This window comes from Crocodylus siamensis, chromosome 4 (assembly GCF_052110815.1).
Source record: "Crocodylus siamensis isolate JL-2025a chromosome 4, ASM5211081v1, whole genome shotgun sequence".
In the NCBI taxonomy this organism is placed as follows: Eukaryota; Metazoa; Chordata; order Crocodylia; family Crocodylidae; genus Crocodylus; species Crocodylus siamensis.
The window spans coordinates 83,843,046-83,869,404 of NC_143398.1; the positions used below are offsets into that span (position 1 = coordinate 83,843,046).

At 40.5% G+C, this 26,359-nt stretch overlaps 1 protein-coding gene and 1 long non-coding RNA gene across 3 annotated transcripts in view; one reads left to right on the forward strand and one right to left on the reverse strand.

Annotated features, from left to right (window-relative positions):
* The window catches only part of LOC149865923 (uncharacterized), a 115,193-nt gene that overhangs the window by 28,359 nt on the left and 60,475 nt on the right, over positions 1–26,359 (forward strand). Inside the window, exons 3-4 of the long non-coding RNA XR_016441809.1 lie at positions 10,838–10,900; positions 12,377–12,426. This is a non-coding gene — a long non-coding RNA (uncharacterized LOC149865923). The remainder of the gene's footprint in view (positions 1–10,837; positions 10,901–12,376; positions 12,427–26,359) is intronic.
* On the reverse strand, positions 1,177–13,836 carry KERA (keratocan). Of its 2 annotated transcripts, none has more exons than XM_090042675.1 (3): positions 13,731–13,836; positions 11,367–12,259; positions 1,177–4,603 (listed from the first exon to the last, which is right to left on the reverse strand). In XM_090042675.1, exons 2-3 carry the CDS (start codon positions 12,250–12,252, stop codon positions 4,434–4,436), a joined length of 1,056 nt encoding a protein of 351 aa, XP_089898801.1. In that variant the 5' UTR covers positions 12,253–12,259; positions 13,731–13,836; the 3' UTR covers positions 1,177–4,433. The 2 variants fall into 2 exon arrangements, with proteins under 2 accessions (XP_089898801.1, XP_089898802.1); XM_090042676.1 differs by lacking the exon at positions 13,731–13,836 and adding an exon at positions 13,524–13,702.

A 26,359-nucleotide genomic window follows, 5' to 3' on the forward strand; every position in this document is an offset into this window, starting at 1 on the left:
AACAAGGACATACAATGAGGACAGACAGGGAGCAAGGACAGGAAAGAGGTTCCACCCACCACCATTGCTGTCTCTGGCTGAGTTCGGCACACTGAACAACTACTTCCCACAGCTGGACATCATTGGGGAACACTGAAGAGTCAGGCAAGGACCAGGCTCATGAAGGAGAGACACCCCCCCCCCCCCCCCCCGGCTCACCTGGGAGATCTCTAGAGCTTCTTTTGCCTTACTCCACCTGTGGGCTGTTGAGAGCACCTGTGTGGGTGCTGGGCTCAACTGGGGACAGGAGCAGCAGCAGCTGCTGCAAGTAGGTGAATCTCTTTTTCCTCCCCCTGCCCAGAGTCCCCTCCCTCTGGTGTTCCCTGCTGGCCTGAAGGGTCCAGCGATGCCTCACCCCTCCCCACCCCCTTCCCTACCCTGGTCTGAGGAATAATGCAAGTGGCTTCAGCTGCAGCCCTTCTTTCCAAATCCAGGATTCTTCCCTGAGATGACAGTTGGCCCCTACTGCATTGATCTGTTAATGTTACATTTCTAACAGCTTCCACCTACCCTTAAGGGGGTCGGGGTGGTGTGGGCACTAATGTGCACAGTTGACAGCCCAGAGATCTGAAGTTTGAGGCCACAGCAAAAGCACTCATGGCCCAACCCTCTCAGATTCCAACAAATCTCCAAATTCTGCTAACTACCTTGTCACAAAGACATGAAAAAAGAAAAAAAGAAAGGATCTACCCTTAAGATTGGGTCACCAAAAACAAAACTTAAGCAAGAAGGTTTTTGTACTAACAGTTTTTCAGAGATTCAAATAGGTTGTAATACCATCGTATTTAGGCACCCAAATACACTTATATACCTAATAGGTAGTATATAATCTGGCCAACAGTATCTGTCAGGTCTTAATCTTTGCTTTGGACCTCTTGACACCATCACAATAAAAAAATATTTACCACTCCTAAAAATGAACTTGTGTGCTTATTTTCTGTGTGTGTGGCTCTCTGTGTGTCTGCAGATGTGCACATACATGCACACACACACGTATATGTGTTTATGTAAGTATGGACAAATATATAGTGTGTGTGTGTATGTGTTTAGGGATATGCTCTGGTATATGTGTGTGTTATATACTATATACTGATGGGGTGTGTATTATTTATCTTCAAAGCAACTAGAAAATCCATTTTCAAATACAATTATATAGTCATTATCTTAATTTATTTAGTAATAATATCACATGAAATTGTGTGCTAAAAAATAAATTACTATATGCTACCATAAATGAAGCAGAACTAAACATGCATTTGTACTGTAGAGCTACTTTTAATCTTTTGTTGTCTTATGAACATATCAGTATAAAAAACATTTCATTATAAGGACAGGATTGTTTCAATCAACCAGCACATGGGTATAACCCGCTAAGCAAAACATTTGTATGACAGAGTTTATAAAAGACCTGCTTCTCTATCTTGGTGATGTTTTATTCCAAAAGCCTGATTTTTACTTTATTAGTGGCCATTTAATGAAATTCATTGGCAGAGCAGTTTAAGGGTTCCTGTTTCAGTTGCAGAGGTGCACATTTGAGCAGCACTCTGAATCCTTGGCAAAGTTTGCACCCCATTGACTTGGCTGCCTTGTCATTCATTATGGGGAGTCAAAGGGAGTTGGTCATGATGCTGTTACTAGTTATAGAGGTTGCTGTAATTCAACCATACTAGCTCTACAGGATTCTTAGCCTGAGTGGGTCTTTGACCTTGATAATTAAGTGACCATTTAGTAAGCTACTATGACTTCAGACATTGAGTAAATTTGATTCCAATGTGCTGGTTGAAAAAAAAAATGATAATTTTGGGAAACTGCAATGAAAGATCAATGCAGTATCCCATTATATCAACATACTATGAATATTACTGCTAATGCACTACAGTAGAATTAAATCAATTCAGGCCTGATTTTATGAAATTCTGACAAACTTAAATTAGAATTTCAAACACTTCTCAAAATCAGATCCTCTATCCATTAGTAAAAAAAAAAAAGTTTCATTCTTGAGGGAAAAAATAAATTCACGGAAAAAATAAATTCACATACAACATACCTAGTTTTTTTATGCTTGTTACTGAACAGTCTTAACATGTCAGAATTAGACACAGGCCATCAAACAGCAACTATTTCCTTCTACATAAAGGCAAAAGTAAACTAAAAATATAATTGGTGAGTTATTCCTTATAATGGCTACCAGCAATAGCAAACAAACTTTATTTTCCCACTCTAATATTCAGGGTGTGTACTGATACCCTACTATCAAAGTACAGGCAGTTCTTGACATACGTTTCGAGTTGCAACATTTTGCACTCACAACATTTATAAATTGACTCCGTTTCAACTTTCTGATGTCAGTTTTGACTTTATAACACTTGATCCAGTGCCACGCCACACCAGTGAACAAGTTTGCTGTGTGGCCCATCTCCCCGGAGAACTTCTGTCCAAACTTCCTTAGACACTTTCTTTAAGAAGCAGACAAGACTCCAGAAAAACCTGCAGCCAAGACTCTTGAGAAGATTCCAGCCAAGAGCCCTTCAAAAAATCTACCCAAGAGCCTTTCAAAAAGTCCATCAAAGTCACCTCAAAGAAGTCCTTCCAAATCAATATGATTGCTACTTACAGTATACAGTAAAAGCTTTGTTATCTGGCACCCATGGGGAATGGAGGGAGCCGGATAACAAAAATATGCTGGATTACTGAGCGGCCCAAACAGGCATCTTTGCCTGTTTGGGCTGCTGCCTATCCCACCATGTCTGGGGTGTTGCCGCCCCTCTTGCCGTGTTGCCACCCCTCCCACCGCATTGCCACTCCTCCTGTGGGCCCCGAGGGGCAGGGAGGGAGGACCCATGCAGCCTGCTATGCCCTGGGCCATGGGGGCTTGGCAGTGCAGGATGCTTTCTCTCAGGTTGTGGGGGCTCTGTGGAATCAGAAGTGCCATGGTGGACACTTCTGGTTTCACTTTTCCCTTATGAGCCGGCATGCTGGTTAACAGAGCATGCCAGTTTGTAAGGTGCTGGTTAATACAGCTTTTGCTGTAAATACATTGATGTGACTATATTACTTATCTGTAATTGATTGAGTATAAAATTCTGGGGTATTTTTGGTGAAAATAGGGTATCTGGCCTTGGTTCAGGAACCAATCCCCCATATAACATTGTTTCCTATGAGAAAATCGGTTCCGAGTTGCAACATTTCCACTTAAGACTCAGTTTTCAGGAATCATTTGTTTCATAAATCCAAGGACTGCCTGTATAATTTACTATAAATAAAGAACTACTTCTTAAAAAGATATCCTAATGGCACTGCCACTATTAATGCATTTTCAAAGTGCCACACTCTAAGCATCTGGATTTTCTTAAATCCAGTGTTGTTACATGTGCCAATAGATTACTAAGTATTACACTGAACCGATTATATTTGATTTTATTCTTGGTCTGTTCTTCCTGTGAAAACATGTTACCACATCATTGCCATGTATCTGATGCATATACTTTAGGGTTTCTTTATATCTTAGCAATAACAATTATAACAGCAACAGCTTTTCAAATGTTTTTAGATTTTACCTCTGTTCTATGTAAAACCCATTAGTTAAGTGATTGTTCTAAGGCCTCAGAGAAGAACTGATGCAAAGCAAGAATGGAAAGACTAGGTATGACATCCTTATTCCACTGTAGTCTGTAGCAAAGCTGTGGTTGACTTCAATGAAACCAGGATTTTACCTTAGATTTCCTTACTTCTAGTTTTGTGTTTTTATATTTATATGCAATACATAGTTTTCTTCCTTGGAGATATTGCATACCTGTGGAAAAAAGTATCAGTTGAAATATTTCCATATGCGAAGTAAATATTTTGTTCAATTTTATCTACAGAATGATGGATTGTTCACTGCCACTTATGGTGATGGCTATTTTAGGGATGGCCAGTGTTAGTTATGATTTGTAATAATGTAATACATGACTTTTTAACATGCATGTCAATTCAAGTGCACCTGAATTTAAAAAAAAAAAAAAAAAAAAAGTATTACACTGCTGTTTAGGGTTAATATAATTTGGTGGTATAGCAAGGGCCTTAACAGACCTTATGTTTAATATATGGTTTAACAAGAAAATCAAACAATAAACAAGAGTGTGCTTTGGAACCATTGGAAATGTGATAATTCATAACTTGCAATATATTTGCAATACGATTTTTTTTTTAAATCAAGGAAATATGCCATATAGAACCAGGGACACTTTTTTGAAGAATACTCTTTGTAAATGTAAAAAGGTAGAAGGAAGAAGATTTAAAATTGAAAGAAAATTGTTACTGATTGAACTATAAACTAGAACAGGTTTCATGCCAGCAAAATTTGCTTCTTAAAAATCTGGCAAATGCAAATGAGGTGGTCAGATGTTGTTTTTTTAAATAACAATGGCCTGTAGAAGCCGAAAGCATATCATGATGTCCAGTGGAATTGGTGGCTGAATGTCGTTTCCATCCAGGCGTAGATAGCGGAGGCGTGGAAAATCATTGTAGGGAACATAGTCTTCTATGCTAATGGAGGCTGGACAAATCTGAGTGCCACTGACATCTGCAAATACAGATAACTTGTATGAAAAATGCATTTTAATATCGTTATCTCTAAAATATGTTACTTGTTATTTTTGATTGAAATTACAAAGTAGACTATGGCACACAAGCAATTCAATTTAATTTAATACCAGGTTTACTACAAATTCATATTCTAGAGAGGAACTAGAATTCATTCCTAAATCTGGATAGTGGGAAGATCGGCCATTAAATTATTGGTGTGAATTTTGTTTTCAGTGTATTTACTATAAACCAAGTTGTGATTTTGACTTTAGTGAGGGCAGAATGAGGTTGGCAGTGTCTGAAAACTTCATCCTGGGTGTCTGTACATTAACTGCAGCAAACATATTGTCTGTTGTATTATATTTAAAATTCAGAAATTATAAATAGAAGTTCACGCAAGCATCTTTTTATAATGTTAGCATACTAAGCCCTCCTCCTCTCCTACATCATGCTCTCCAATAGTTTAATTAAACACGAACATATGAAAAATAGCAGAATTGTAAAACGGCACGTAGACTTACTGCACATCAACCACTAGGCAATAACTGCCTGTATGCATCTTTTTACTCCATGGGGAAAAAAAACTGGTAATGTAGGCCTCTCCCCATGAAATCTAAGTTACTATGGCTGAATTTCTGCTTCCCTGGAGGTGTGAGAATGCACATGGACAGTCACTGCAGAGCAGTTAATATATGGTAAAGCACGCTCTTCTTATCTCAAAATAAACTGTACATTTATCCATGTATATGTTAACTGATGCAATGGCAATTTGGCAATCCCATTTTGACAGGTAAGAAACAGATACATCTCTTTTGAAAAAATATATCTCATTTTATTTCAAATAAGTTTTGATACTGTGGCTTTAATCATTTGTCACTTTTCATGAGTTAGAGGCGTTAGCTTCTTAACGTTGGCCCTCCTATATAACATCTGTCATGTCAATTGGCTAAAGCATTTTCCACTTTTAATCTCGAACACTTGTGCAGTGATGTTGAACAGCTGCCATATGTCAGGCAGTAGTAGGTTTTATCTTAGTTATGGCTGAAGTAACTTTTATACATTGATGATGTGAAACTTGTTGGGTCCAATTGTGGCATTAAGCTATTGACCTGTCTGCCTGAAGCTGTTATTGGCCCAAGGCCACCTCTCCTAAAGAGTGTGAAAGGAGATTGTGAGTTACTGAGACACAGATATTTTTCTTAGCACCTCCATACCAGCATAGGTAAAACAGTTCCTAATTAAACATTTTTCATCAAAACTACAAAGGTTTTCTGATGTTAGCAATGCAATATGTCCATGGAACTTTTAGTGAAACTTTACTTTTTGTCACCATTTTTTGCACAGGAAAAAACTTTTTTTCCTGAACAGACATGTCTATAATGTCATTGGAACATTAACTTATACTTGGATTTTGTCTTTTAAACCCCCCAAAACCAGAAGCCTTTTATTTTTAAGTGATTCTTTTTAGTAAGAATACAAATCTGTCACAGAAGCGAGACAATTAGGATGAGTGCCCCAAAAATTGCCAGTACAACTAACATACCAAGTGCCTCCTTCTTAAAAACGGTTGACTGATGTTTATAAAATGCTTGGAATTCTTTGAAGAAGAATTTGTTCTTGTAATTATTTAATTATATGGTGGTTGTTTTTAAGTAATATTTATTATTCAGAAGAACAGACGTAGACAGCTTCTACTTACAGAAAGGTTTTATATCTATAGTTTCTTATGACTAAATAGGTCCTGAGACTGATTTACTTTATTTGTGCATTTAAGTTTTAAACTCGCAATAAAGTTCATTTTTATGCATCCCACTATGAAATTAGAAGCTGCCAAGTGCTATTTCATAATGATTGTAATTATTAAAATGTGATTTTTGAATGATCCCAGTTGGGTAAAAATCTGCCATTTCAGGACACGTGGAAATAAGAACACCATGAAAGTCCACAGGACAATTTTTATAGAAGACAGTCATCATCAGGGCTAGGCACAGACATTCAAAAAGCCTGAGGCAGAATCGGTCTAAGTTTATGTGATTTGTTATAAGCAGCATAGTTTAGATTGGCAGCGAACAGAGCACACATTCGCCCTTTGGTGGGGTGCAAATCTTAAACTGGGTTCAGCCATTTTTAAACCAGTCTGTGTAAGCCAAACTTCTGTTCTGTTATGGGTATAGACTGCTTTTGTGTACCAAACATCTGTTTTGTTAGAGAGAGAGACCGGTTTCCGATCACTTATACCAGTAAAAGTATAATGTCTGTACCAGGCCCAAGGACGAAACAAACCAGAACAACAGGCCATCTAAAATAACTCAGCAGGCTGAGGCTATCTTTTGTACCTCTCATACTAGACTTCTTCAAGCTCATCTGTGACCCAAACTGCCAATAAAATGAAGACATCTTTCCTCATTCCATCGTACCATTGTAGGACTAATATTCCTCCTGATTTTTGGAATGTAATACTGGAGGAAAATCTTTGTGCCAGTGTCCTTTATTCTTTGTCTGCCAGAGCTCTGGAATGGGGCTTTTGACTAAGAAGTAGTATATTTGACTAAGACGTGGTATCTGTGAGGCTGAAAAGTAATATATTTTAACTACCTAAATTCTTCTGCCTTTTTCTGCCCCTCTCTCTCTCTCTCTCTCTCTCTATTTTAACTACTTAAATTCTTCTGCCTTTTTCTTTCTTCTACCTATATGGACAGTAATCACAATAAGCTGTGTAATGCCTAAATAAGGGAATACACATAAAAAAAAAAAAATTCCTTGAAGTATGGAAGAGTCTCCATTGATGTCTAATGTAGTAGTGCTACTTGAACACACATGGGCAGGCAACTGCAGAACATCCTCTTCCATTCTGTGGCCCAGACAGATATCTAGTAAAGTCTGTGGATTATCTTTACCACTGTAGGGATAAAAAATTTTTGAAAGGCACGTTTTGAGGGTCAGCACTGGTCTGAGCTGAGGAGTAGTGAGGAAGTCAGGGCCATTCAATCCCTGTTGCAGTAAGCCACAGTTGTTAGGGTCCATCAGGAGTACTGGGGTCAGTGGTTTATTTCCCAAAACACATAGTAAATAACAGCAAGAATATGAAGCCAATCTTTAAAAAATTCCATACTTGAAAGGAAAACTGAAAACTGGGCAAAACAGTTGCTTTTTTGGATGTAAAATACAGGAAGGACAAAAAAATTGTCCCAAATTTAGGACTGTCACAAAAAAGTCAGGACAGTCACTTTAGCTATAGTCCTGACTTCCAAGGATGAATTGGGCCCTACAACTCCCTCCTCCAGCAAGATCCCTACAATGGAGTTGGAAGGAACCACTTTGCTCCATGTCTTAGGACTTCAAATTCTCATCTTTGTTTGGGATACTGTACTAGGAGCTGAAAGGGAGCTTTTGCAATCTCCTGCTACCTCCGCTCACTCATCCCTGGAATCTGCTTTATTCTGGTTATTTTGTTTTTTCTATTTTGCTGTATTGGCACTGATCGCTCTCTTCTTTGATCGCCCCTTTGTTTGTACTATAATTGTTGTTCTGTCTAAGTTTACTATCCCTGCCAATTGTACTCACATACTCCATAGTGTTTCTATCCCTCTGTTTTCCTCTCTCTCTTATCTTTTCCAACACTGCTTTTTTCCCCAATTTAGCCTCATGTGAAATCCTCTGAATGCTATTGTTGTCGTCTTAGTTAAAATACATATGTAAATAAGATAGACGTGCTTAAATGGCTTGGAGCCAATCTGATATGTGTGCATCATCACTCTTTTAATGTTGATTTTTTTTTTTTGTCTCTGTGCTTTGTTTGCTCTGCCATTGCTTTTGCTGTTCTTTATATCACATGGTCTTTCAGAAGGGATCTTAGATAAAAACTAAGCATCTTTGAAACCTGTGTCAAGACCTTATTAGTTTCAACATGGCCTAGGTTTCATCCTATGTCATCCTGTATTTATAAAATCTCAAGCAAAATGGGGCCTTGAACTTTACAGCGGAAATTAAGTTATACTGTAAAATAAACAAATAAGGGAGAGCACACTATGTGAAAAACTAATATTGATGTATAAGCCAACTACCTACTATACTACAGTACTGGCAAATGTGACATTCAGTTTTCATTTGATTCCTAGAAAGGAACAAAGACTAATGCCAAACAGAAAAAAGTGAACTTAGTTTGGAACCACTGTATGGAGAAATTAGATCCAAGAGTCTAAAATATGTTTTCTTTCATTAGCTTTTTAAACTAATTAAGCATTCTTTTCCCTTGCTCTAAACAGAACAAAAAAACTGATCTGCAAGTTGATGTCACTTCTGTTTTCTGCCAGGGAAAATTATATTCATCTGTCTTTTGCTCTTTAATACTAAAGGTCTTCTGAGGTCTTAGATGTCAGAGCTAGTAGTTAATACAGTAGAATATTTGCAGTTATCACATACTTTTTGATAGCACTGGTAAAATATGGTGATACAGTGAATCATTGATGTCTTTGTGTTGACTCCCTTTGCTTTACCTACATGTTTTGATATCCAGGGCAATTTAATTGTATTGTTTTAGCTTGTTAAATTTGAAATAACTGGCACAGAGAGGCATAAACTTTTTGTAGGCAACAGCCTACTTCATCAAATGCTTCATTAGTGTGTAGTGAGTAGGGTGTCACCTTTGAAAGCTTGTGCTTCTCCATACCAGTTAGTCTCTAAGGTGTAAACCTGCCTACTTTCTGCCTGACTTTTGACTAACACAGCTAACTACATCTCTCTAAAACTGAAATAATAGTGGATTTGTGGTTAGAATACTGTCGTCTTGTATCTGGTTTTCTTCCACAGTTCATGAAAAACCAAGGCTAATATTTTCAAAATGCTTGAGTAAGAAGCCTAGATCCTATTTTGAAGCGTGACTAAGACACCTGAGAGACCTTAACTGCCTCTGTCTCTGCCCTTAGATGCTTTTTAATCTTTTAGCCTTGATATTATGTGTCTTTAAAATAAAAGAGTATTTCAACCCTATTTAAAAACTTGGCTGTTGCCTAATATACCAGGCATATCCTTACTGATTCCATTCCACCAGTGTCTGCTAAGTGTCCATTCAAATAAGAGCAGATAGCATATACAACTGGAGTTTTGCAGTGGCACGATTTAGTTAAATCCTGTTGTAATCAATGGATGACATTTGCTCAGTAGGCAAGTTGTCATGAGCCCTAATTCTAATGACATTTCAGACTTCTAGTAGTCCATTGAAATGACATCCAGCTGTACAGAATTAATACCTCTATACAAAATGTTACATTTTTGGCTTTGTAATCTCAGGAATTGCAAGTGTATTTAATTAGCCTGATTTATTAGTAGGCACTTCATCTTAGGTTTACAGTGTATGAGTTACTGTATCATCTTTTTTCTAAGAATCAAGCCATTAGTTATAATATACGCGTGAGATTTTCATATGGTAATACTATATCACATAGTAATATGGAACTGGTTTGCTAATTCATATACCATGTTAGCTGGCTTAGTGGTGAAGGAATGCTAGAGAAAGAAGAGGACTGTATGTTAGGCCAAAGCATTAATGGTTCAATATGGGTAAACAACAAATTGTTTAATTTTGGCAAAAAATATTAGCAAGTGGTCATTTAAGTTTTGTTTTATGGGATGAAATAATTTGAACTACAAGCAAAAGTTGAATACATTTGGTTAACCTGGGTGATTTAGTTTTATATGATTGGGTAACTAGGAAACCTTATTGGTATTTCTGCTCTTCATATCCTAAGTATGTCTTATGTCTGAATAGATTCTGGGAGTAAACTGAAATGCATGATGCTGACATACTGACACATTTCATGTGTCTTGGAAATGGGAGTCAAGGGCTAACTCCTAAAATCTTTACTCGGACAAACTTTTATGTCAGTATTAGTTTTTTTCATGACAAGACTGAGTCAGGGGTTTGGCATTTAGCCCACAGAAACAAAGAGATGGAAAATATGTATAGCCTGAAGCTTTTAAAATCCAGTTCCTAATTAGTCTTTAGGCATGTAGACAGATAATGTTGATTATTGGTACTGGTGTTAAAGAACAGGTGTGTATAATTAGGCTTTCAACTCTACCTTCAGGTAAAAAGCCAGGAAGATAAGTAGTCAACAGCTCTTTTTAATCTCGGGAGGAACAATGGAGTGATTGCAACTTTGAAAATGTAACCTGTTATATAGTTGGCTAAATGTGGATTTAACAATCTACTTTTTTTTCTTTAATCTCTTAGCTTCTACATATAACAACTGGATTTCCTGGTATAATATGGCTGATTTCATGCACGTTTGGGAATGTGAGTGCCAAAGTACACTTTAATGTGCTCATTTACCTGTTTTACATGCTAGAAAATATCAAGGCTAAAAGATTAAAAAGCATCTAAGGGCAGATATATTCAGATAGGTCAAACAAATATGTTCTTAGAAATGATATGGTATAGGCACTATGTGAGAATCTGAATTGGCTAATTAAGCTCATCTTCCTCATCTCCCTGTCAATGCGCACTTTCCTTAAAGCATATTTTTGAGTTTTTAACTCAGTATTTTTACGACTTTTTTCAAATTGATTCTAACATCATCAAGATTACCAGCACAAAATATTTTAATCTTCTTAGTAAAATAAATTCAAACCATTCAAAGTCTTCTCAGTTTTGAAAAATGGCTCTTGGGCACAATGAGATACTGAAGTGGTTCACTGGGGAGAAGAGACTTTCACAGATTTTAGTTCTTGTTGTTAATTCACATTTAACAGTAGACACTTACTTTGGATCCTGTTGTGATCAAGGTGAAGATGCTCAAGTTGAGCACTGATAGGTGGAATTTTAGTGAGCTGGTTGTATGACAGCTGTAGGTCTAAAATAGATGAAACATTAAACACATTTGGGGGAATACCATCATCAGATAATTTATTGTAGTTCAGTCTAAGGAAAGTCACTTTGGGTATCGCATTAAAATAGTTTTCTGGTATCACTTCAATAGAATTGTTGTCTAAAAACAGCTGCATCGTATTAGCTGGAAGACTTAATGGCATTTTCTTGAGAGAATTTTTTGCTATGTTGAGTTGCATGAGACTGCTGAGTCCCTGGAAGGTGTCACTTTGAAGAGCACTGTCCAACAGCATGTTGTGGTGCAGATCTAGCAGTGTGAGGTTTTCCAAGTTGCTAAAGACTCCCTCAGGAATCCGGGAGATGTTGTTTCTAGCCAGTCTCAGCTGCTCCAGGCTTGTTGGTAAAGGAGCAGGTACCTCCTCCAATTCATTATCTTCCAGGAACAAGTAAAGCAACCTCTTCAATTTGCTCAGTGCACCATTTTTGATCCCCTTATTGGTGATCTTGTTTTTGTTTAAATTTATCCATCTCAGATAAGTGGCATTTACAAAAGGCTTCTCAGAAATTGTTTCAATAAAGTTGTTTTGAAGATAGAGGTACCAAATTCTTGCTGGGATCGCAGGTATTTCTTTAAGTCCCTTGTTATCACAATATAAAGCATTAGGGAAACCGGGAGGGCAGAAGCATTCTTTTGGACATTCGAAGGTGAAGTAAGGCCAGTCCTCAGGATCTGTCACATCATAGGCTTGTCTCACAGTTCGAGTCCACACAGTATTGGTCAAGAACAATAGCAAAAGGCTGGAATAGATGCTTACTGCCATTGTTTGCCTTGGAAAGGGAGAAAAGCAATTAGCTGTCTCCAGTTAAAGTACCCCTTAACAATATCCTAGATATAGTTAACTTAATAATTAAATAATTTTATTTTGTTTTTGTTTTTTCCCTTAGGAAAGGACCACGTTCTGCCACCTGTGACATCACTTTATAGTCATACAAAGGTATCAAATACTAAGATTTTTCAGCTTTGAACAATATACTTGTGATTCAGGTAAAATGTCATGCTGCTAACACATTAAATTGGGTGTTCAGTCATTTCAAAAAACCTGGAAATTCTGACCATTTTCTGATATTAAATCATGAGTTCTGTAATTCTGAAAAAGGTTATATTGGATGCCTTTACAGAATCATTTTTGCGCAAACCAATAGTTTGAATATCACAATGTGTAAAGAGAACTACACATTCTAATATGTATTCCTCCCTTAGTCATATGGTTTTACTTTTTTCTTCCTAAATTATAAGGACATATGGATCAAATTTTCCAGGGCCTTTTCTCGTCACATACAAGAAGGATCAAAAAGCATTTAACAGCTGTTTGTTGGGCATGTTCCTAAAAAGCCTAGAAAAAAACCTACTTGACTAATTCATTCCCCCCAGTCCTCCATCTCAAATTATTGGATTTCTTCTTTAAAAAGCACTAAAAATTACTTAAAGAATAAACCCTAGATCTCAGGTTTTACTGTGTTTCATAAAATATGCATTTTCATTCATTTGGTACCCAGTTCACATTTATATTTCTTCACTTTAAGTTAAGCATGTGCCATTATTAGATGATGAAAGAGACATCAACTGATCATGTATTCCTCCAGACAATGCAGGGGTAGCATAGCAACAGTGCTTCATAAACTCTGTTGTTCTATTTGGTTTTTGATAGAGTGGAGAGCATTTTACATCCAGAGGTCAATAGTACAGATGTGTTGTGAGATACAGAAAGTTTACTGCCAAAACTGAAAATCATATTAAAAAAATCCTGATACTATATATGCAAGAGTTAAATGACTGATTTTGTTATTAATTTTTTACAAAATGTGGTAATTTCTTGATATAGGTTATTTTCATTTGTGTAATTAGCAAGTGCATTATCCCACAGATCTGCTAGCCTCAGAAATTGCTGGATATTGGGAAACATTCCAAAAAGTAAAAATAAAACATGTCTTGGGAATGTCATGTTTGATTTACCCCATGAAATCATATCCCACATTACATAAATATCCACACCCTTAACATCAGTTTGTAAAGTAATACAAAATAATTTACCTTGCTAGTCAAGTTAGTGGAGGTAGCTGGAGCTTGTTAGAAATCTCTTTTAAAATTAAACCTTTGGTTGCTACCACTTATTCTGTCCTCCTGAGATTAGTAGCATATAAAGCTGAAAGTACACATGAGCATCCCCTGACACATTACCATATTATACCCTATTAGCTATTGCATCTAACTTGACAATGCTTCAGAATCTAGCCTTACCTCAGCTTTCTTGGATCTTGTCCTCTTTCTATTGGTCTCTGTTGTTAGACTGTAATCGTTTGAGGCAGGCTACATGCCGTGTTTTATGAATACAGCCTAATATATACGCATCAGTGACTACAGCTTTTAACCCCTAAAATAACTAAGGAACCTCAGCACCTAGACACAAAAATACAGGAAATCCTGTCTTTAATGTCAAGCAGTCACAGTATTAAAGGCATTTTCACTCAATTTATTCCCAGATTTTAACAGATGACAATGATTGATCTAGATGAAATAGGTAACGTAAAAAACACCTTTTTTCAATCACTGTATTAAGTGAAGTAACATTTTATAAAAAAAAAGTTTGCTTACATCATAATTCATTTTCATATCTATGTTGGGGCACAAAAAATTAAAACCAGTTGCTACGGAAATCTTTTATTTGATTTTGATGTAAAACAGATGCAGGGATGCCCTTTAAATATATAATTCTTGATTAGTGGAAATAGATCATGACACCATTTGCCAAGCAATTTTTAATAAAATGTATTTTAATTTCTGTCAGAATTAGGTGATGTATTTTGATACTCATTTCATAAAGAGATTTTTGTGCACTCTTCTACAGAGACAATACACTCTTCAGTGCCTCTTGTGAGGTCCATTTTTAATAATTATTGCACCAACAAAACATCCTGTGTCTAATTGGTTTTAAACAAGTATTTTCCATCCATTTTACTACCCAAGACATAAACTCATGCTTCTTACGCTGCATTTTGGAGTTGGGGGGAGGACGTCTCAGTTTAGATTCAAGGTAAGAGTTTAATTAAATGAAAATCATCCATATTCTAAAATAATGCAGACATGTAAAAAAGAGAGAGAAGTTTACATAAAATACCGGTAACTTAAAATGCATTTTACTGTCTATGTAGATCTTGATATACAGGGGTATCACAATAGATGCAGTACCATTTAGGTTTACTCTTGCCTTGTTTGATTGAATAAAACCTTATAAATAGATATTTTATAATACTGAATAATTGACTTCCCAGATACAGCAGGAGACAAAAAACTCTAACAACATTTTAGCGTAACAGCTTCATAATATAATATTATTACCTTAGCTCTTTCATTTGTCTGTTCATTTATTTGTTTGATTGTTCATTTGTTCTTTCAAAAAGTGCTCAATTCTCATTGCCTCCATTAAGGCTTAAGTGCAACACAAAGTTGAGCATATTTTAGACTATATTTCAGCAAAGAAATTGAATATATTTATGCAATACCCCTTCTTGTTCAGTAAAGCACTTAAGCACTTGCTGAAGTCCAATTATTATCATCAGAATTGAACCATTCAGTTTTCATGAAGCACATGCTTAAGTGCTTCGCTATATCAAGGGTTCAAATCTCTAAGAGGCTTTAGTTATTTATAGATTATTAATTAATAGTTATTCATAAAGCTGAATTTTTATACAACATGTATATTTTAAAAGACTAAATCAACTCAAAGTAATATTTTAATTCTAGATCAAAAATAAAGCCAGTAATATTGAATAGAAGTGATGAATAAGGTTGCAAAAATTACATCTATCATGCTATTCCCATCCAAGCCAGAATTCAGAACAGTCCCTTAGGCACCTATGCTTTCAATACCTTATTATTAGGCTTCTTGCTCCAGAAGCTCATTCAGCTGGAACAGTTCAGGTACCTAAGATCCTTATATAGCCTTTGGAGGGACTTCGGTGGTATCTATGAATAATTCAGGTTTAGGCATCTAGGTACAGAGAATGGGAACTAGTACGTGCTTTGAAAGGGCAATTCAGTCTTGGCAGCAAGGATTAAAACCAGGATTCCTCATTCCTGGGGATGGGGTGCCAAAATCCTTAGGCTAAATTCATGATCCCATTTGATTGCTCTTAGAATTATTTATGCATTTTATATTAAAGAGATATTCATTTAAAAACAAGAAATAATGCTAAACACGGGGACGAAACCCCCAAATTACCCTTCTCCAGTGGGTGCCACAAACAGCCTGAAGGAAGACTCCATCTGGCTTGCTTTCCTTCTGGTCATATGTCTTGTATTATTAACTTTATATAGCCCCAAGCTCAAAAGGAGGAGGTGGAGAATGTCTCATTCAGCCTGCTGTTATAGCCTGGTGGTTCGGGCCTCCTCCTTGGAAGTGGAAGATGTGGGCAAGAATAGGCCTAGGATGTAGGATTCTGATTTCCTGGACAGGTTCTATAGGTACTAGGCTACCAGGCAAATGTGGGCACCACCACCACCATCACTATCAGCTTTAAACTGAGTTAAGTACTTTCTATATGAATTAAGAATGAGCTCTGTGGATCTACCAGATCAGGAGAAACAGGTCTGCTGATTTGAATTGTTCTTTGTTAATTAGGCAGCAAAACTCTACCAAAGACCTAGCTAGGCATCTAGGCTGCCTATACACATGCTCAGGGTTGGTGGGTGAGGTGTTTTAGTTAGAGCAGTTCCTGGAGACCTGCTCTAATTAAAATGGCTCACCATCATATGTATTAAGCCCCAACATTTTTAAATGGCTGTGGGATGCTTTATCTAAAGCTCATTCAAAGAGTGTTAGAATGCTGGAATGTACTAATTAGAACATGAGGCAGACTTAGTTAATTGAGTCTCGATTAATCAAGTCTCAGTTAATCAAATCTGCTCTCATTCATTCTAATTAGAATGTGAATGGCTATATATATAGGCAACCCTAAAGAGTCAATTTGAATCCTGGCTGTAGTCCTTGAATCATTTACTCTGACACCTGAGCAGTGGTAATATTGTAGCTTTCTCCTATAATTGTTAAAAATGAAAAATAAGAGTGTTTGACAGAGTCAGCTGGTAGTTAGAAACATTGTTGCATGTATTTTAAAATATAATTTCATGATGGGTTGCTTATGATTTTGGACTATTCACCTTGAAATCAATATTCATCATCATTGCAAAAGCTGGCATGTGCAACATTTTGAATTTTGCCTTCAAGTCACAAATTTTCTTTCATGCATTGTTTCTTTCTCCCTATCTCATCTACTATTTATTATTTAAATAGGCCAATGTGTATAGAATGCTAAAAATACAACAACTAACTTTAAAAAGTGGTTAATTATCTGTGGTGACTTCATTGTTTAGTGTTCTTCACAAAACATTTTGAAAAGGCCTGATTTTTGGAGTGGGCACTTGAAATTTGTGAAAATCACACCTCTTTAAGATGTTTCAAATGAAGCCACCATATGTCAAGGGATGCCAAATCATTGCCACTCATGATAAACATAGTTACTTATACAAAAGAATAACAGCGATAAGAATACATGAGGCGTTTGCATGGAGTTAAAGAAAAGCAAGGACTGAAATTATAAAGATCTTCTGAATTCTCTGTTCAGTAATAAAACCCATCCCAAGAACTGTATGCCTATGTCAGTTTTTGCTCCAGTTTTTTTAGAGAGATTGTCCCGGGGGCCGAGGTAGCAAGGGACACTTACCTGGAGCCCAGGACAGGAGAGACACAGCGATGGAGGGAGAACCCACATGGCTCGTTAGCCGCCTCTATGTACAGCTGCAGCCGGCAGCTGACGGTGACGTCAGATGCTGGCCGGCGGATTTACAAATGGTGGCTGCTGCTTCGGAGGCAACGGATAGCATGGAGAGCAGGCGGTTGTCAGGGTCATCCATGGTGCTAGCGCCGCTGGACAAATGGAGAAGAGCCAGCATGCTGGAGGGAACAGTGGCTCAGAGAGGAAGCTTGATGACTGGGACACTGGTGGATTGACCCTAAGGCAATGGACCGGGTGAGTGAATGAAGATTGAGACGATCCAGGAGGATTCAGAGGACCCTGAAGTAAGTGCCGAGGTGGTGGGTGCGGACTTCGCTGAAGAGGGGCGAGAGGCCGAAGGACCACCTGGCTGGCAGGAGAACGGGGCAGGATTGCCGCTGAGAATAAAGGACACTGATTAAGGGAACAGGTGTGCAATGAGAGAGCAGTTGAGAGGGGCCACTCCCGTTCATGATAATAGGAAGCTGGTGGAGGGTCAGCGAGGTAGCTGGTACGGTAGAACCTCTTAGAGGAGGCACGTAGCATGGGGTGCACAGGGTGAAGGGTTTGTGGTGTGGGACCTATTGTAGTAGTGGCTAAGGCACTGGTCCAGGCTAGTGTGAAGGGGTTGACATCAGGGCAGGAGTATCCCAAGGGTTTTGGGGAACTCGAAGACGAGAGCCATGTTAGAAGCCTGCGGAACCATCACTGAGCGGGCTTGGAGAAGTGGAGGCCGCAAGTGGCATGAGGCCAGGGTGTAGGGGTGGCAGAGCCCTGTGTGCAACCGGTGGGCCAGACCTGGGCCACCAAGGGACCCATGAACTAGCCCCGCCCCACTGGTGTAACAACAAGTCGTGGCAGGAGAGAGAGGGGTTGGTGACGCGGGAGGATGAACAGCCATGGTTACATGCAAGTCTGGGAGGGGAGTAGCCAACAACCAGGAGAGCAGAGCTCCCAGAAGTGACACATGAAGGCCTGTTGGGGACAGAGATGAACTGCCCCTTTGTGTTTTGTTACCCAGTATAACATATAGAGAATTCAGGCCTAATCAATGAAAGATTAAGGAAAAATAAGCCCAAGACAGGACAGCTTTCTCATAGCTTTGCTTGGGCATATGTTGCTGTCTTCATCTCCCTTAGCAGAGTTGCATGAAGGTACATACTCCAAATGCTTGAGTCACTATAGGACATGAAAAACTGAGACAACATTCAGGACTAGCTGCTAGTGGGGGATGAGAGAGCTGAAATGAGATACTTCTTTCAGTCTTAGCTGCCAGGCCTCTCAGATTTCATCATGAAGAAGAGTCTGGTCAGCATCAACTGTATTCACAGTTCATTACCAAAAACAGCCAGAAGCAGGACATTAGTGAAACTAGCTCATCATCCACCTGGATCACTGCACGGTTAAGTAAATACTCAGGTGCGAAATCTTCATGACATGTCATCAGCATGCTTCCCCTTGCAAGTCCGGTGGAGTAATAGATCCTTCAACTTCAGTATATTCTACTGGGGTAGTTCAGTTCAGAAGAGAAAAGCAGTATGTGAACAGGCCGTTTGAAAAGAGAGCTCAGCATCTACATGAAGTTTCCAGCTCTGTCAAACATGCTTCATTATGGAAATATTTGGCTGTCCATCCTCAGTCTTTCTCTATTTTGAGCTCTTTACCATGGTGACTTCATAAAGATTCCATAATCCTGGGTCAGGGACTGAAAATGATGTTAGTTTTGGCTGGCCTGATTTAATTTACCTCCTTGTTGTAAATCTGTTGCCTCAGTTTGCCATCATGCTTTCAGCAATCATCATTACTTGCTGTGACTATTAAAACTGAAGACATTTGGTCTCCTGTAGGGCTTGGGATTTAAGCTCTTAAAATGTCAGTTGTACAATTGTATATATGAAAATATCTCTGTCATTACATGCCTAATTAGTGCATGAATGAATCATACAGAAACAATGGGGACTGATGAAAACAAGTAGGTGCTTAGATCCTTAATTGCCTGTTTGCTAGGCAACTAATGGATTTGTAGGCGGGTAAATTAAGATGTTAAGTGGATATGCAATTGCACTTTCCTTCTAGTTTGTGTAATTCTGTTCTAGACATTTTAATAATTGGACCTTCATGAATTAAACATTCCAAGAGAGCACAAGGCCAGTGAAGGCAGACCATCCATTGCTAATAATCTCTTGTTTTTTCCTGCTCGATTATGTCAGGAAGCACTGGTACAAAGATGATTCCATTGTGATGCTTTTTGCAGTCAGACACTAAATAATGAGGGCCTAAGAACTTCATGAGATAGTTAAAAAGGAGAAATAATCTAGAAGAGAATTTGTATACAACTTAGTGAATAAGGATCTGAGATTTTTTGGGGGGAGGGGGGAGATACAATAGAGATTGGACATACACTAGAACTGTGCTTCTACTAGGATATTGCTCAGCCCATAAAAACTCCAAATCACCCGAACAGTTTAGATGATGACTGGCTGATGTAGATTTTTGCCTGTACAGTTACAAAACTCTGGAAATCCTAGATTGGTCTGAACACCTGGTCTGATGGAAGTCTGTTCAAAACTGTCATCGATTTCAATGTATATTAATGTCATTTTTAGTACATAGCACTAAAAGATATGTGATGTCCACTGTGATCTCTTCACAGCTGTAAATAATTCCCTAAGGTACAAGGCTGGAAAATCAAACTCCATGTGTACATTAACAAACAAATACCCAAATGACATAGGTGTTATACCCTTATAGGAAGGCAGGAAGGGTATGTCCTTAATCCACTTTATCAAGAGAGAGGCTCCAAACACTTGTTATATGTTAACTATTTCTATTGAAGATAAGAGTGGAGTAGCACCTTAGAGAGTAATTGATTCAGAGAGGCATAAGCTTTCATAGGAAACATCCTACTTCATAAAATACTAAGAATGAACTTGCATCTGAAGTAGGCTGTCACCTATGAAAGCCACCCTGTCCTGCCTTCTGTCTGACTTCAGACTAACTGCCTCTTTCTAATTCCATAGAGTAATGCATTACAAAACCCTCTCTGTCTTAAAAGTTATCATGTTGGCTACATCATAGGGAGCAGTTCCTGTTATAATGAAAAAGGAACTTCATTTATGCAGTACATGGCAAGCTCTCCAGAATGTGTGACGGTGTGGAAATTCTTAGGAATCACTAAGTCTCTGGCCAGCATTTCCAAAAATTTAGCAAAATGTTTCTTTAAGTAGCTGAATACATGGGTTGGAACTCAAAGGAGTAGGCTTCAATTTTCATTGGTCTATCAAGTTTCACTGCAATATCTCAATCTTTCAGTTTCTCTTTCTTAGGAAAAAAAATCACTGCATTTTGATTAATTCAAAAGACTCAGGTGAATGTGGTGTTGATCTTTTGGAAAAGTGAGCTCTCCTTGCTGAGGTAAAGTGAGAGAGAAAAAACCTGCTCTAATTAGAAGGGTCACTCCTTGTAGGGATCAAAATCTCTTATGGTTCAGAAGCCAGGATATATTTGCACCAAATCTTTGTGCTCCTGTGTTCCTATGTGGACTCCTAGTAGCATCCCCCCATCTTACCTGGCCTTTTACACCTACAGTCATGATTAGGGATCCTGCTTTCTCTGTTTAAAAATGGCAAATTCTCTAATCATAAAAAAACATGAATTCTCTTATTTAAAAACCCAAAATTCATGATTAAAATGAAACACCACTATATATATATATATATATATATATATATATATATATATATATATATATATTAGATGTCAATTGAACACAATGTTTTATTGATATTTAAATACATAGGGGGCAAAAAGAAGGTTCTGGGTAATGTGGGGCCCCTGCAGGACACATTAGGAAATTTGGTCATCACACCAGACGACAAAACCAACATCTTTAATGATTTCTTTGCCTCCATTTTCCGAAGCAGGGACCGGAACAGTCACCCCCCCTGCTGAGCCCCCCTCAGGCCCCAGGGGAGGCGCACCTAGGCCAAGGGTTAGTGAGGAACTAGTTAGGGAACTTCTGAAGGGACTGGATGTATTCAAGTCAGCTGGTCTGGATGATCTCCACCCTAGAGTACTAAGGGAATTGGCTGTGGTCATTGCAGGACCTCTGGCATGGCTTTACGAGCACTCATGGTGCTCTGGTGTCGTGCCAGAGGACTGGAAGAGGGCCAGCATGGTTCCCATCTTCAAAAAGGGGAAGAAGGAGGACCTGGGAAACTGTAGGCCAGTTAGTCGTACCTCGATCCTGGGCAAGCTTTTTGAGAGAATTATTCTGGTGCATATCCATGAGGGGCCAGCAGGGAAGATCATGCTTAGGGGTAACCAACACAGATTCATTAGGGGCAGGTGGCCTTCTATGATCAGATCACCAAATCATTAGATGCAGGGGTAGCAGTGGACATAGTCTTCCTGGACTTTCGGAAGGCCTTCGACACTGTCTCTCACCCTGTTCTCATTAATAAACTGGGGGGCTGTGGTGTTGACACCCACACAGTCAATTGGGTCGCCAACTGGCTGGAGGGCCGCACCCAGAGAGAGGTGGTAGATGGGTCATTTTCGACCTGGAGGGTTGTGGGCAGTGGGGTTCCGCAGGGCTTGGTCCTTGGGCCCGCACTGTTCAACATCTTCATCAGCGACTTGGACGAGGGGGTAAAAAGCACCCTGTTCAAATTTGCTGATGACACTAAGATGTGGGGGGGTGTGGGCACACTGGAAGGGTGCAACAGCTACAATCAGACCTAGACAGGTTACAAGGGTGGGCAGATGAGAATAGGAAGGGATTCAACACCAACAAGTGTAAAGTGATGCACCTGGGGAAGAACAACCGGCACCATACCTACAGGTTGGGGAACTCCATTCTTGTCAGTACAGAGGCGGAAAAGGATCTTGGAGTCATCATTGACGCCAAGATGAACATGGGCCGGCAGTGTGGGGATGCAGTCAGGAAGGCCAACCGTACCTTGTCATGGATCTACAGATGCATCTCAAGCAAGTCCAAGGAGGTGATACTCCCCCTCTGTGCGGCACTGGTCAGGCCGCAGCTGGAGTACTGCATCCAGTTCTGGGCACCGCACTTCAAGAGGGATGTGGACAACATGGAGAGGGTCCAAAGGAGGGCCACTCGCATGATCAGGAGGAAGCAGGGCAGGCCCTACGAGGAGAGGCTACGGGACCTGAACCTGTTCAGCGTCCACAAGAGAAGGCTGAGGGGGGACCTAGTGGCCTGTTACAAACTAGTCAGGGTGGACTAGCAGGCACTGGGGAAGTCACTGTTCCCCCGAGCACTACCAGGAGTGACCAGGAATAACAGTCACAAGCTGGCAGAGGGTAGATTTAGGCTAGGTATCAGGAGGCGCTACTTCATGGTCAGGGCGGCTAGGATCTGGAACAAACTTCCAAGGGAAGTGGTGCAGGCTCCTACCCTGGGGGTCTTTAAGAGGAGGCTAGATGTACACCTTGCTGGGGTCGTTTGACCCCAGTACTCTTTCCTGCCATGGCAGGGGGTCAGACTAGATGATCTACTCAGGTCCCTTCTGACCCTAGAAACTATGAAACTATGATATATTTACAATTTTAAAGCAATTTGGAAGCCTACCAGTGCTTCAGTCAGTATAATAAAATACATTTTAAATACCTATAGATTCTGGTATTTGATTTTGGGTTATCATGGAAAATCAAAGCTCCCCCTTTGCTTACCAGTATACAGGTTCAGGGCCCTCACGCCTAAGCCACGGCCCCATGGCCCTGCTGGTGCCCTTCACTCCCCACCTGCAGCCTCCTAGCACACCAGAGGGGGATTCCATCTGCCAGGGCTATGGGGCCAGGGACCTGGGTCTGCAGCCCCTTATCCCCCACACCAGCGCCCAAGCCCTGGTTGCCACCCATGGGAGGCAGCAGCTGCTACAGTGGAGCAGAACCCAACTCCCACTCCCCCATGTGCCATACAGTCAGTATGCTTCATTTTGCATGGCAATGGGGAACAAGGACATTCTAATTAAATACATCTTACTGAGGCTCATATGATAAGTATTATGAAATCATTTGTATTCATCTAGAGCAGATCCTTCGTTTTTATGTATTCAAAAGGTCCATCCACAGCAAACTGCAAAGGACATAACTTCCTTACCTCCAGAGAATGAAGGGTAAATCAGTCCTGCCAGAACTTGAAAAATTATGGTTTGAGGGAGGCTAAATATTTCAAATATGATACTTTGCACATCACAGCTGGCCAAAGGGAATGCTATTGAGCAATATAGACATTACGTTCACTTGTTGAAGTTTGAATATACTACATTTTCAGAAACCCATGTCTCTGGCATTTTCAAATACTAAGCTAAAAAATGGACTTCCAAAAGACCATTCATCTGTTTCTGGATTTTGGAATCCAGATATTTGTTCTGTGGTTCTATTTGGGAAAAGGGATATAAAAGATTTCAGAATATAAAGTTATGGACTGTTTGTACACATGACAAAAATTGCCCACTTTGCAGTTTAATTACATCACACTTTACACGTATGGATTTTTTTACAATTTGAATTAGTTTGTTACATTTCAAACTAAAAAACTTCCCCATGTAGTTTAGTTTGTAAAATAGCTACTTGTAACATTCCAGCCTTTTATTTGACAGCTCACCTTGCCTCCCCTCCTTCCCCTCCCCCCCCCACCAGCAGAAGTGGCAAGGGACCTGATCCGTGTGTGTGTGTGTAGTGGGATGAGTGGTCCCTGAGCTGCGGGGACCCTGGTCTTTACCTCCACAGTCACAGCACCCCACACAGCTTCTCAGGTGAGCTGCAAGCAGGCTGGGGGATACCCAACTTGTTTGTTTTTTTTCTTTTTTCTGGCAAAGCCTGCCTGCATGAGCTGGTGGCAGGCTGATGTCTCCTGAGCTGCAATGGGGCCCAGTCCTCCCTTCCATGGTGGTGGTGCCCCCTGGGTGCTACCGGCTGGGCAGCTAGTGGGTAGGTGCTGCTCCAGCTCATAGGAGCATCTGTTGAATCCAACTCTTCCCAGACCCCGTTGAGGCTTCCAGCACACCATGCACCATCCCTCCTGCCTTCTCCAGCTGCCAGCACACGCAGCCACCCTTTTGCTGCTTGCCTACATGCCCTGGGGAAAGCCAGCCAGTTCCTGGGCAGTCCCCAGCAGTAGAAAGGCAGCAGGGACAGTGCACATGGTGCTTAAAGCCCCAGCAGGCTTGGGGAAGAGTTGGATATGGTGGGTGCTGCCTCCAAGCTGGGGCAGTACCCAGCCCACTAGCTGCCTGCCTAGCCAGCCCCTGCAGGCACTGCTACTATAGAAGGAAGGACCAGTAGCTCACATAGGCAGGCTTCATTGGGGAAAAAATGCTGCTGGGGGCCAGGGGTTGCCCCAGCTCAGAGGTAGCACCCAACCCAGTCCAGTTGTTCCCTGAGCCTGAGCTGGGGCAGCCCTGTGCCTGCTAGCAACCCACCTGGGTGGCCCTGGGGGGCACTGCCATTGTGGAGGGAAGGACCCCTGCAGCTCAGTAGCCACTCAGCCTGGTGCCAGCTCACACCCTGGCCACAGGAGACACGGGCAGTGTTCACGGGGGGGGGGGGGGAAGGTTCAGGCCCCTTGCTGTGCCAGTGATGGGAGCCTTGAAATTGAGATAGTGGGCTTTTCATTGTGATGATTAAAACAAACTATTTCAATTTAGGGGGCTAAACCCACATCACATGTATAAGGACCCATAGGTTCTCACCAGGTACCGACATTACACTTATACCAGTATAAGTGATCAGAAACCGGTCTATGCCTGTAACCAAACAGAAGTTCTGCACAAATAGATTGGTTTAAAAAAAGGCAGAACTCCATTTATCAGACTTAATCAACTTAGGTCAGACTGGTCTATTGAACTTATGTTCCCCTACCAATTCAAGTTAGGTTGCTACCTGCCAGCTTCAGGCTGCTTTGTGGCTGCTTGATAGCCCTCCCTTGCAGGAAGGCATGCTGGAACTTGGTCTGCTCCAGCCAAGAGCCCAGGCAGCCCCACCTCCAGGCTCTCGCAGAGATGAGCAAAGCTTCTGTCCCCAGCCCAGCCTCCTGCCTCTGGCCAGCTGTTAGCCACACCCTGGGGAGTAGTGGGGGGGGGGAGAAGAGGGGATGCTAGTGTCTGTCTTCCTGCATGAACCCTAGCACAAAGCACTCCAGTGTAACTGAGCCCGGTGTCAGATTTGTGTGTGCACCATAGGGTTCTTCATGACAAGGTTTGTGCAGAGACAGAGATGCCAACAGTCCCCCTGCTCCCCTACCCCCCCCCCCCACACTTGGCTACATCTGACAGGTTTCTGTGGCTGACAGAGTGGCAGGGGTAGCTGGAGTCCACTAAAGCTCCCAAGGACTGGGAGAGGAGGGGACTGTTGGTGTTTGTGTTCCTGCATGAACCCCATCACAAAGCACCTCATGGTGTATGCATAGACCTGACAATGGGCTCAGTGACACTGGGGTGCTTTGTGATGAGGTTCATGCATGGATGCAAGTGCCAACAGTTCCTGTCCCTGTCCCTGTCCCATAGCTCTACAACAGGGGTGGGTATTTATTTTAGGCAATACAGCCATGGCAAATTTCCTACTCTATAGATTCAAGTTATTTTTTCTTGAAGTTTCTTCCAATTAATATTTAATTTTCTGTGCCAAGTGGAATTGATTCACCATAAGAGAATGAGGGATATCCAGCTCTGGCTGCCCTGCTGCCTTACAGATCCTACATCCAAACTGGGAGATCTTACTGTGGAAGACAGCAGAGCAAGAGTTTGAACCCAGGTCTCTTTCAGTCCATATTAGAGCTTTAACCAATGGCTTCTAAAGGGCCCCTTTTCTGGATGTGTTTTGTGCAAAATTGACAGAAACAGATGAAAAGCAAACAAGACAAACTAGCGTGCCAATCTCCCAGGTATATTCCAACCTCAGTCAGATACTTCTGTGCTGCTTCCCTGATCTGTGTATGCTGTTTACATTAGACCAATGGTCCCCAACTTTTTTTTTTCCTCACCTCACTGCTGGGAGTGGAGTGCAGTGGTGCTGGTGACAGTCCAGGGGTTGGGGCAGGGGCAGGACAACTCCCAACATGTGGCATGG